Here is a 12,027-nt window from a genome sequence, read left to right on the forward strand (position 1 = left end):
TCGGCGGAGTGCCTGAGGAACCAATCAGGTTGGATCCAGGCAGACGGACTACCCAAACGCCGCAAAAGTTTCCCCGAGGGGAATTCGGAGCAAACTACGTACTAGCTGGACCGGCAAAAGAAACGTCGTCCGTTGTCCTTTTCGAGCCTCCACCCCTCGATGAATATATAATGCACCGGCGGGCTGCCCTCAACGTGAGTCTCTTTCAATCTGCGCGCTTTGGTATTGCGTCGCTCTAATTCCTGTCTTTCTCCTTGTCCAGCTCTCTCGCAGCCATGGTGCGGGTTGGCCGTCTTTGGCTGCAAGAAACCGTGACGCAGCTTTCGCCCCGGTCATAGTCTCCTCCGTGCTGCGGCGAACCTTTCGCTCCTCGCTCGTCTCTCTCGATTCTTCCGATGGTTCCGATTCGAAATCCACCACCCCGAAGCCCAAGTTTGGCGGTCGATGGGGCTCTAGTTCGTCGCAAAAGCCGGCGACGTTGAGTCCAGCGGAACAAGCAATCCGCGATGCTTTGATCGCACGCAACAGTGCCGCTCAGGAGCAGGAGGCACAGTCAGCGTCGAGGTCAAAACTGCCGGCAAGTGCAAGCACCGACCTTTTTGAACAACTCCACAGCACCAGGGCGTCTCCGGGAGATGTCAAATCGTCCAAATGGGGAGGAAAGCGGTATTCGCCGAGATTTTCTGCAGAAGGCTCCGCATCAGAATCCTTGAAACCATCCCATGGCTCCCCTGAGAATATCACCCAGAACCGCGATCGTTGGAGGCAAACATGGAAATGCTCTAGTTGCGGGTTCAATTCCTTACCAAAATTCACCACCTGCAAACGGTGCGGTGCTCATGCTTCAGCAGAGGTTATCGCAGAGAATGCAGAGGCGTTCCGGCAGCAAAAACAACAGCAGCAACAACGACGACAGCAGCAGCAGCAACCAGGAGGCCACCACCGTCACCAGCAACAACATCAACACCACGGTCAGCACCAACCTCGTCATGATCGGTGGGGACAGCATCCATCTCTACAGCCGGATAGAAAATTGGAAGGGCAGCCAAGGGCACCGCACCATATACGACAGAAGGACTGGACTTGTCCAGATTGCCAGTACCATTGCTTTGGAAAACAGATCGTCTGCCCGCAGTGCAAGGCTCCCCGCCCGGATCAAAGTCTTAGGATCAGAAAGCTGGGTCATCAACACCCGTCGGGAACAAGTAGCGATACCGGTGCCCTGGATAACAGGCAAAAGGCATTATTGAAGCACGCATACTATCACGAACACGAGTCAGGCGAGGAACCTGCTGTGACAGATACTGCGGCGGGGCAACCGGACATCCCATCCGCAGAGATAGGGGTCGTCGGTGATTTGGAAGAGCCTCGTCCACACCGGAAGTTCAAGGAAGCCAAAACGCCGGAAACGGAGCAAAAATCATGGACATGGGATGCCTCGCTGTTTGAGACGCAGGACAAGAACGCTCCGCAGGAGAAGTCGTCAAAACGTCGAGAAAATCGGCGGCGGCAAGCCGATGAGGAGTTTGACGCGGAGGAGCGTCGTCAGCAACGCCTCGAAAGGAAACGGTCGAAGAAAGAAAAGACACGGCGCAAGGAGTTGGATACGACTCCAAGCCCGCTCTATCTCCCAGAGTTCATCAGTGTCGGTGACCTTGCTAATGTTATCGGTGTGCGCCCGGCACAGTTTGTTGCCCGTATGGAAGACATGGGGTTTGAGGAAGTGTCGTACAGCCATGTCCTGGATTCGGAAACTGCTGGTCTGGTGGCAGCTGAGTTCAACTTCGAGCCCATCTTTGATACTGGTGGCGAGGAATTGACGCCCGCTGATGAACCCGAGGACAAATCTATGCTACCGTCTCGACCGCCGGTGGTAACGATCATGGGACACGTCGACCATGGCAAAACAACGATTCTTGACTGGCTCCGGAATTCCTCGGTTGCGGCCTCGGAGCACGGTGGAATCACCCAGCATATCGGTGCTTTCTCCGTGGCGATGCCATCTGGAAAGACCATTACTTTCTTAGATACGCCTGGGCACGCAGCCTTCTTGGACATGCGTCGCCGCGGTGCCGACGTGACCGATATCGTCGTACTCGTTGTTGCGGCCGATGACAGTGTTAAGCCCCAGACAATTGAAGCCATCAAGCATGCTACGGGGTCCCAGGTGCCCATCATCGTCGCTATGAGCAAAATCGATAAGCCGGATAGCAATCCTGAACGGGTCAAGCAGGACCTATCCTCGCATGGAGTCCACGTCGAGGACTTTGGTGGTGACGTCCAGGCGATCGGCGTGAGTGGCAAGACGGGCCAGGGGATGCTAGAACTCGAAGAAGCCATTGTCACGCTTTCCGAGGTCCTGGATTACCGCGCAGACGCGCAAGGCAACGTCGAAGGATGGGTGATTGAGGCTACTACAAAGAGCTACGGCCGTGTGGCCACGGTGCTCGTCCGCCGGGGCACGCTGCGGACGGGTGATATCATCGTGGCAGGCACTGCTTGGGCTCGGGTGCGCACGCTTCGCAACGAAGCAGGTGTGGCCATTGACGAAGCAACTCCCGGCACGCCAGTGGAAATCGATGGCTGGAGGGAACAGCCGGAAGCGGGAGCAGAGGTGCTGCAAGCCCCGAACGAACAAAAGGCGAGAGCCGTCGTGGAATACCGAATGGAGCGGATAGAGACACAGAAATTGGGCGAAGACACGGCAGCGATCAACGAAGCCCGTCGTCAGATCGTGGAAAAGCGTCGCAAGGAGAAATTTGACCAGGGAGAGGCCGACTCTGACCCGACCCCGTCGGGCCCTAAGCCCGTCAACTACATCATCAAGGCCGATGTAGGCGGCTCCGCCGAAGCCGTCTTGAACTCGGTGGCGGCGATCGGCAACAACGAAGTCTTCGCCAACGTGATCCGATCGGGCGTTGGACCGGTGACAGAGTTCGATATTGAACATGCAGAGGCGTCGCACGGGCATGTTGTCTCCTTCAACATGCCAATTGAGCCGGCCATTCTACGCATGGCGGAGGTCCGCGGGGTCAAAATCATGAACCACAACATCATCTACAAGCTCATCGACGAAATCAAGGAAACCCTGAGCGAACAACTACCCCCACTCGTGACCCAACGGGTTACAGGCGAAGCGGAGATCGGCCAGGTATTCGACATCAGCATGAAGGGCCGAGGCAAGGTCTCGATCGCAGGCTGCCGAGTCCGCAACGGACTGATCAATCGGACCCGGAAGGTGCGCGTCCTGAGAGACAACGAGACCATCTACGACGGTAAGCTAGACCTGCTCTTTCTTTCATGTTGGGATTCCGAGCTAACCCATGTCCCCACAGGCACCATCTCCTCGCTGAAGAACGTCAAGAAAGATGTAACCGAGATGCGCAAAGACACGGAATGTGGGATTGGCTTCGATGAGTGGACCGAGTTTGCCGTGGGCGACCGCGTCCAGTGCTACGAAGAAATCTTCGAGAAAAGGTATCTGTGATCTCTTCTATGGGATCTACCCCTATCGGATCTTCCGATCATGTACACTTATTGGCGTTATGGCGGGCGGTGCGCATGTGGTGCGCAACATGTAAAATTACGGCTGTCAGCGGACCGGCGCAGCCTGATGCGACAGTCCCTCTATGTACAATACAGCGGCGGTTGGTATAGGTATAGCATAGACACATGAATCATAATTCCCAAAAACAGCGGCCCAAAAACGAGCAAATTAAAAATCAAGCAACCCCTTAACAAATCTAGGTAGCCTTCCACCTCACCCTCCCCACCCACCTCGCCCAAGCCCTCACATCCTCCCTCTCCAAGATCCTCTCGACCGTAAACCACTCACGCGCCAGCTCCTCATTCCCCGCCATGCGATGCACAAAACTATGACAAGCGCGACACAACCAAGCAACGCTATTCAGCATCCACTCGTCATGCCATCCCTTCTTCAGCACCTTGGCATGCACGCCCCGCGGAATCAGATGGTGGTACGACAGCGGAATCCAGTCACGCTCGCAGATTTCGCACGCGTCCGTCCGCGTGCTCGCCCACACGGGCGGCGGCTTCGTCGCCCCCTCGATGTACTCGTTGAGGACTCTTCCGAGGAAATCGGGCACGTCGTGCGCGAGGCCGTAGACGGTGAGGGTCTCGGAGACGGTTGCGGGGAGCGGTGCGGTGAGGTCGTCGCGGGTGGTGGCGGAGAGAGGGGTCTCGTATTGCGTGCTCAGGGCGGCGTCGTGCTGGAGGGTGGAATAGGTGAGGGTTTTGAGGGAGTCTGGGAGGTTGGGGAAGATTTCGGAGGCGAGGAACTGTGGTTTTGGGGGGGACCGTGAGTTAATTGGGGTTGTTGTTAGTTGGCTAGTTGCCTACATGTGTAGGTGTCAGGGTGATGGTTGCGTACGTCGATGAATTCTGCTAGTTCTTCTGGGTTTGCGCCTGCGCTTGCGCCCGCGGGCTTTGTCTCTACTGTGTCCTTGTGTGTGCTGTCATCTCTGCGTCCGTTGCGCTTGGTCTTTGGGGCTCGTCGTTTTGGGGCTTTCTGTGGGCGGTGCGGGGTTGATCGCTCGACGATCGCGCTGGATAGGCACTCGCGGAAGACTTGGTAATTGGAGTCGCTGGGATCGAGTGTGGTCATTGGTGGTCTTTTTATCCTCTCAGGAGGAGTATACAGGGTAGAGATGTTGGATGGTTATCGCGGGTGTGGAAAGGAAGTTGGATGATGGGTCGCTGGACGTTGGTGGAATTCCAACTGACATCACTTCCTTGGTCCCTGCAGGATCTTACCGTCTCCGCCAGTGAGGTTCTCGAGCATGAGTACAATGTTTCAAATACGAGTGTAGGTTTATTTAAAACTTAAGATGATTCTTTGTAGTTTATTCAATTTTTGATTACTTGAGCTAAGCGGCTGATTATTGGTCGTTGTTGGAATAGTAGCATTGTACCAGGCTGAGCACAGGCACCAGTTTTACACTGCGCATGATACCAACCAGTGTACCAAGAGGACATATCCATCAAGTCCACTTGACCAAAGATATCATGGACGAATACCTATTCGTCCAGTCTAGCAAGATGAGTGTTCACCACACAAAGGGCGTAGGGCAAAAGTGATGTACGCTGTAAATATTTCCAAACGCTCCACAATGAAGAAGAATTTGGGGTAAGGCAGCATTATTCGTCTGACCTTTCTTTTCCCCTCCAATGATCCATGGGGTAATTAGATCCCAGAGTGAATAAGAAGGTGTGATCAGTAAGTTGGAGAAAGAAGAAAAGAAGAAAAAGACGCGAGGAAATTTTCGCTTTATATACCCTGCTCACCGCCTGCTTATCGATAAGGGGCTTGGCGGTCACTAGCCTCTGTCATCATCGTCGGTCCGCTTATTCGCTTGATCGGTGCACTGACGGTGTAGGCATCAACTATTGACCTTTCCTCTTGCTCGCGAGTCTACACATTCATCTGTTACATTATCTGTCACATAACTACCATGGTCAAACTGTCGAATTCTCCGAGGGCTGCTTGGCTGTATCCTTTTCGGGTTTGTCGGGCCTTTCTGTCGGTGTTCACCTACTATACCATTACTGACTGACGTAGGGTGTCTACTACTTCGCGACCCATCGCTTCCTCTGGCCCTTGTTCAAGACCCGTCTCATTCCGATCATCTTCCTTTCGATCTTCATATATGCACTGCTCTTCATCTTCGCATATCTGCCGCAGGTGGCCTTCCTCGCTATCTTTCAGGGCCGGAGTGCGTGGATCAACGGTCTAGTCTTGGTTCTGGGTGAGGGTTCTGCCATTGTGGCCATCCTGTTCGAGGCCTTCTTCGTCGACGAGACGTTGGTGGATATATTCGATGCCGTGCTTGTGAGCGAGGGATATGGTGATCTCGTCACCACCTCGCGCGTCCTGTACCCCCAGGGTGAGGACGTCGTGAAGCGGCTGGGCAAGCCTCTCCACAGTGCCGTCTACGCGCCCTTCTCCTTGCGTCAGATTGTGGAGTTTGTTGTGCTTCTCCCGCTGAACTTTATCCCCGTCGTTGGCGTGCCCCTATTTCTCGTCCTGACGGGCTACCGGGCGGGCCCGTTCCACCACTGGCGATACTTCCAGTTGCTGGATCTCTCCAAGCAGCAGCGGAAGGAGAGAATCCGGGAGCGACAGCTGCAGTATACAGGGTAAGTCTCATCATGATCCTTGATGCCCTGACTCTGGTGTGTGAAAGCCTAACTAATCCATGCAGATTTGGAACGGTATCTTTGATTCTCCAGTTGGTCCCTCCTCTTTCGATGTTCTTTCTCATGTCGACGGCCGTGGGATCGGCGCTTTGGGCTGCGGGGATCGAAAACAAGCGCGACGCTTTGAACAGACAGCCGGAGGATGTAGAAGATTTTCACGACGATGGTGACGAGAATGATGCTGTTGTTTGATTCCCTCTCAAGCGGCTTCACTCTTCGCAGTCTTGTACTCGAGGCTTCTACGACAAGTATATATAATCCCCCTCCCCACAAGGGCTCGTCCATTGCATTGAAGTTTGTGCGCGAATTTTTCGTGGCTTTGCAATTGTGTAAGACCTGGGAACGAAGCGTCCCTTCTCTCAACCATTATGCACGTTCGATGCGGTCGCCGGATTAGGCAACCTGACGGAGTAATCCGATCCATCCATACAGTCGGAGTACGTCCGGGGGTTTCTGCAGAGTGGAGATTTTCTCCGCCATGGTACCCCTTTCCTTGGTTCTCCATCTCTGCCGCCTGGTGCGTGTATTTCACTAAGAGTAATAGACTTCAGACTAGAGCGCCGAGGCTACCAATTGACTTTGGGGAGGACGGAGAAAGAACCGACTAACTACAGTCACCCATGGTGCTTGAATCGCGATGACTAAAGAGGTAAACGGCTTCGTCGCCATAATATTAATTAATAATAAACAATAATAAGTCCATAACAAAGAAGAATAAGTAATGGCCTCGAGAATGACGCAAGCCACGTGATCTAGCCACGGTGAGATGCCCGCGACCACGAGGAAATCTGTAACCTTCTTGTGTCTTTTCTCTTCTTAGGGGTCGTTGCCGGACAAAGGCTCTTAATTTAGAATTCTGACATCCATACCCCCTTGGTAACCACCCTTCTCAGTAACCTACGGGGGAATCGGCAGGCTAACAAGGATACTTGAACCCCCTCTTCCTCCTGGGAACAGACTATAGCTCCCGCACTCTCTCCGCATCTCACCGATTTGACGAAATCTCGACCCCAACGTTCACCCCTCGAGTGTAATTTATAATGCGATTCCGGGCAGAACTTTAACCTGATTGGTGCGATCGCAAAGCATGGAAACGCCGACTGCATTCTCTCCCTCTCCATGGACCAACGGACCAGACTGCGGAAGGCCTGCGATGCCTGCAGCATTCGAAAGGTGAAGGTATGTGTGCAATTCCTTTGTTCTATAGTTGACCCTGTAGATTGTGTAGGCTGACGGACTCCGTGCGTACAGTGCGACACCAGCGGACCTCCGTGTCGATCATGCGCAAGCCTAGAAATCCCGTGTACATATGAGCGACCCAGTCGGCGTCGCGGCCCTCCTAACCGCCATGCAGAGGCATTCAGGAAGCAGAAGCTGGCTTCCTCGCTTGCTGGTTCCCCCAGCCCTTCAGACCAATATCAAATCTCCTCGGCTCTCCCGTCATTGCCATCGAGGGGTATCCCCTCCTCCCCCGCCGCCCCTTCGTCGCTCTCGGTGGAATCCATCTGCCCACTCCCCACCATCAAACTGTTAATTGATGACTATTTCACCTATATCCACCCCCTGGTCCCGATTCCCCATGAACCCACCTTCCGCGCCGCGCTGGATCGCCGCGAAGATGCCACAGATCGGATTTTTCTGGCGCTCACAGCCTCCATGATCGGGACCCTAGTGACATCATTCCCCCGACGGCCCAAACAGCATCTGAAGACCGAGGAGGAAAAGGCCGCATTTCCACACTCAATGGCCCTGGTCAAAAGGTGTCGTGATATCGCCGTCCAGGCACGAGGCACTGGTTATCTCGATCGGAGTGCGACGGTCTATGATGCGGCCGTGAGCTACTTCCTCGGGCTCTGCTCCGGCTATGTTTACAGTATGCGGCGGTGCCGCACGTATTTCGTCGAATGTATCACAATGATCCATGTATACGACTTGTACCGCGCGTCGACGCGGCCGCCGCCCCTCAGTCCAATCAGCCCGAACTCGATGTCGTCGCAATCGCAAGACCCATCTGGCGCATTGGATGACGGCCGGACCAACGTGATCGAGCAAGAGCTTGGACGGCGCCTCTTCTACGCGACCTTGGTCGGGTTCCGGACCTTGCAGCAAATGGGATCTGCGGATGCAGTATTCCACGTGCCTCCGGAGACCCCGACAGAACGGTATCCGCCTCTTCCGCTCGAAGTGGACGACGAGTACATCTTTTCGACGCACGTGGACCCTCAACCGGCCAATAAGGTATCGCAACTCGTGGGATTCAACACAAACGTTCGCGTTCTCAGCTCGTACAATTCTCTGTCTGCCTGGGAACTGGCATTTGGCAGCGGTCAGATCGTCGACTGGGAGCGCCAACGGTCCGTCTTCTGGGACTGTCTCCAGATGGCGAGGGACGCTTCAGCCAACGTGCCTCGAGAGCTATCGCTACAAGGGGGACGGGCGCCGGCATCACCATTTGGACAACCACAGGACGATCGCGGGTTGACCGCAACGGGCGAAGACCAGGAATCTTGGGAACGCCGACATATCCAGTACGAGATCCAGAAAGCCAACATCTACGCCAGCCAGCTAGGAACTCGATCGTATCTGGTCGAGAAGTATTGGGGACTCTACGGCGTATGGCAGCGGTGCCGCCAGCACTCGGAAGAGAAGTCCTCGCTGGGATGCAAAACCGAATCGAGCGACTCCCACGGCCAATCCGATCCCATCGGGAGTATAATGGCCGAAGAGCGCCGTCTCGTCATCCGCGACTTGTGTGTCCTCTTGCAGGCCGTGAACCCAGTGAACATGGAGCCCAACGGCGCAAGTTTCGTACGTCTTGTCGACCCCTGCTGTATACCGAATGATCCCTCCCCCCTCCGACTAACCAAAGAAAACCAAAAAACAGACCTGCAAAGTCCGCCAAGTCGCCTCCACCCTCCTCAACCTCCCTCATTCCTCAGGCTCAACCAACCCAGCAACAACCCCATCCACACCCGGTCCCCACCCGCTAACCGCCGCAGAGGCCGAGTCCTACCTCCACGCCTTCATCGACACCCTCGTTCGACTGGAAGGCCTCGCGGCGCCTACTCCGAGCATGGAGCCAGCCGACGCAACGCCCCCGGTTAACGGGCGATCAATGAGCTACCTGAGCGATCAGGATCGCGACCAGGAGGAACTGCGTCAGTGGGCGAGCCTCAGGACATACCAGACGAAGTTTGCGGAGGCGGGAGGAGTCTTGTCGGAGCTTTGATTGACTAGTTGGTTTTTATACTTTGCATTATACCTTGACGATGAGCGACTTGTTTCTTTCAACTTGATATATAGCGCTGGGTGGCTTTGAGGGGGGGTTTTTCTAAAGATCTTTCTTTTCATTTTACACTTTTTTTTTTCTTCTTGGTTCACTTGTTTTGACAGGAGCTCAAGCACGTTGCACACCGGTGTATAAATCCTCCACCCAACAGTCGAGCCCTCCTCAAGAAAAAAAAAGTACTACAACTATATACACACGAATATTTCAAGACAACGATTTCCAATACACCGTCAACGTTGCAATCAAGCAGTAGCATCTTCACCCACATCAATTAATCTTAATAACGTAGTAACCATCAATATCAACGCGATACATCACAATTTCCAAATATCAAACCATCTTTCAAACCACGCTGAGCCCGTGAGAGCTACCCATGTAGATAAGATTGGCAACAAAAGTCATTTGACAGTACCTCTCCATCCCCATGACTCTCGTGACAAGTAGTCTATATATATGATTAACTTTAATACTTAAAGAACCACGAATCAACAAAACCCAAAAGAAAAAGCCTAACTCTAAGTAAAAGCCATTGAAAGTCACATTTACTAGTATCACTACTATAATCCATCTACCTAGACAAACAAACTATCTCTCATAAAAAAATCCCCGAAATATCCATCCAGAAAAAAGTAAAAAGACAAAAAGATAATGGGATGAACCGGGATCGAACCGGTGACCTTTAGATAACCCCGATACAAGTCGGAAACTGAAGTTGAGTTCTTCAGTCTAACGCGCTCCCAGCTGCGCCATCACCCCTTATTACGTAATATTTGCTATGCTTAGGGGGTATACAAGGGGTATGATGTTGTTGGTTTGACTATTACGATGGAGGCTGAGTGGAAGTGGGCTAGGGAGGTGCGTGTGGGATATCTACTTGGTACTTGGGTTGATCGTTTTCTTGGTGGTCTTGTTTATTTATTGATTTAAGTAAAATTGTGCCTCTATGCGAGGATAAAGATTAAATTTTATAAACTTAGGGTAGACAATAGGAGAGTGTTAGGGTATAGAACGTTAAACTTCGTAGGACTGGCACGGCGGTGTTTTCAAATTGTTGTCACGCAAGAAAGAGGAATAGATTTGCTGAATGCATTAGATGACGAAGAGCCTACCAGAAGCCAGGAAAAATATCAATTTACCATTCAAACCAGAGAAAAAAAAGGGAAAATTAGAAAACATCCTGATCAACACCTACCAAACAGACTAGCCTGGAGAAGAGAGACCACTCAGCTAGCAGTAACAGACTTCACATCCGTCTCTCGCTTCGTTACCCTCTCCGTCACATAGTAGTATGAACAGGAATGACCTTTAATTCGTCGTCGTCGTCGTCCTCCTCCTCATCGTTGTAACCGTCATCATCCGGGGCAGAAGTAGGAACCACCACACCAGGCTCCGCAGCGGTATCCGGCGACGAGGCAGAAACCGGCGTAACAGCTAATCCCATCTGAGGCTCTTCCTGAACAGGAGGAGCAGGCCGGGGAGGAGCCGGCAGCAGCGCACTATAGCCGGCAGTTGGAGCCGGGGCGGCCGGGGAAGGTCCTAGCACGGTTACGGTCACGACCCTGGTGGAGGTGATGGTGGAGCGGCGGGCTGTCAGGCCTGCGTTCGGGGCTGCAGCCGCCGGGGCTGCAGTCGGAGCTACAGGTCTGGGTTGGTTGATGCGGTCTAGGCGGTATCCGTAGGGGACGGTTAGCGTTACGGTGCGGCCCGAGTTGAATGTTATTTCGAAGGTCTCGGAGGCCTGGGGGGCTTGTCGTTTGGTGGGGGGGTCGGGGAAGGGTGTGATTTTGGGGTTTGCTGAGGAGGGGGAGGATGCTTCGACGTCGTCCTCAAGGGCAGAGGGTGCGTCGTCTGGCGATCTGCCGTCTATTGGAAACCGTCCGCCGTAGGTTTTGCCTGAGTCGGGGCAGTAGGTCAAGTCGGAGCCTCCGATCGGGATGCATGGTCTGCCGGTGGGAGCCGAGTTCTTGGTGCTTTTCTCGAATTGGATTGCGGGGCTTTGGCCCGGGCAGCTTAGCATGTCGCCTCCGCCTATGGGGAAGCAGCCGGGGATGTCTCGCTCAGCGAGAGAAGGGTCTTCATCGCTTGCGTCGGGGAGGGGATGGGAGATTGGACCAGCCAAAGAAAGAGAGGAGAGCAGGAAAATACAGCTGAGGAAGTGCGGGAACTGCATGTTGAGAGCGATTGGGTCAAAGACTTTCGATGGCCAAGAGAATACAGTACCTCCCATCAATGACGGCTGATGGGAGGACCCAGAAGATAAATATAGTTGTGCTGTTGAATGGTCATTGCATATTGCTTTGAGTTAGAAACCGGCCTTGACCGGGGATTCTTTCATGTTGGCAACTCGTGCAAACAATGAAAGATCCAAGTTGAAAGAGAGGACCAGCATTAGTGCTGGAATAAATGACGCATATGGAAGATGCGGGAGGGGGTGGCTTCTGTTTAAACAATGAAGCATTTCGAGAATTGCGCTATCTTCCCTGCTGGCTTGGGTCGAGGGAGGGATTACCCGGCCAGTGCGA

General features: G+C 53.5%; 5 protein-coding genes and 1 non-coding gene across 6 annotated transcripts; 3 read left to right on the forward strand and 3 right to left on the reverse strand.

Annotated features, from left to right (window-relative positions):
* The first annotated feature begins 139 nt into the window (after nt 1-139).
* On the forward strand, nt 140-3,674 carry BDW47DRAFT_108428 (translation initiation factor 2). The gene is made up of 3 exons (XM_024813229.1): nt 140-194; nt 263-3,275; nt 3,336-3,674. The coding sequence occupies exons 1-3, from the start codon at nt 171-173 to the stop codon at nt 3,485-3,487; spliced, it is 3,189 nt and encodes a 1,062-aa protein (XP_024670574.1). The 5' UTR covers nt 140-170; the 3' UTR covers nt 3,488-3,674.
* A 69-nt stretch (nt 3,675-3,743) lies between these two features.
* Nucleotides 3,744-4,719, reverse strand: BDW47DRAFT_132746 (HNH endonuclease; the record flags this gene model as incomplete). The annotated part of the gene is made up of 2 exons (XM_024817648.1): nt 4,391-4,719; nt 3,744-4,298 (listed from the first exon to the last, which is right to left on the reverse strand). Exons 1-2 carry the CDS (start codon nt 4,622-4,624, stop codon nt 3,744-3,746), a joined length of 789 nt encoding a protein of 262 aa, XP_024670575.1. The 5' UTR covers nt 4,625-4,719.
* A 686-nt stretch (nt 4,720-5,405) lies between these two features.
* Nucleotides 5,406-6,993, forward strand: BDW47DRAFT_108432 (EI24 domain-containing protein). Its single transcript, XM_024813230.1, has 3 exons — nt 5,406-5,522; nt 5,579-6,156; nt 6,222-6,993. The coding sequence occupies exons 1-3, from the start codon at nt 5,472-5,474 to the stop codon at nt 6,406-6,408; spliced, it is 816 nt and encodes a 271-aa protein (XP_024670576.1). The 5' UTR covers nt 5,406-5,471; the 3' UTR covers nt 6,409-6,993.
* A 51-nt stretch (nt 6,994-7,044) lies between these two features.
* On the forward strand, nt 7,045-9,635 carry BDW47DRAFT_108435 (uncharacterized protein). Its single transcript, XM_024813231.1, has 3 exons — nt 7,045-7,395; nt 7,468-9,024; nt 9,101-9,635. Exons 1-3 carry the CDS (start codon nt 7,336-7,338, stop codon nt 9,443-9,445), a joined length of 1,962 nt encoding a protein of 653 aa, XP_024670577.1. The 5' UTR covers nt 7,045-7,335; the 3' UTR covers nt 9,446-9,635.
* Nucleotides 9,636-10,154: 519 nt separating this feature from the next.
* Nucleotides 10,155-10,261, reverse strand: BDW47DRAFT_t101. The gene has a single exon. It is a non-coding gene; the product is annotated as a tRNA-Phe (tRNA).
* Nucleotides 10,262-10,781: 520 nt separating this feature from the next.
* On the reverse strand, nt 10,782-11,675 carry BDW47DRAFT_127144 (uncharacterized protein; the record flags this gene model as incomplete). Its single annotated transcript, XM_024816672.1, has 1 exon — nt 10,782-11,675. The coding sequence occupies one exon, from the start codon at nt 11,673-11,675 to the stop codon at nt 10,782-10,784; it is 894 nt and encodes a 297-aa protein (XP_024670578.1).
* Nucleotides 11,676-12,027: the final 352 nt, after the last annotated feature.

The sequence above is a fragment of the Aspergillus candidus genome (assembly GCF_002847045.1).
Source record: "Aspergillus candidus strain CBS 102.13 unplaced genomic scaffold BDW47scaffold_34, whole genome shotgun sequence".
Lineage (NCBI taxonomy): Eukaryota > Fungi > Ascomycota > Eurotiomycetes > Eurotiales > Aspergillaceae > Aspergillus > Aspergillus candidus.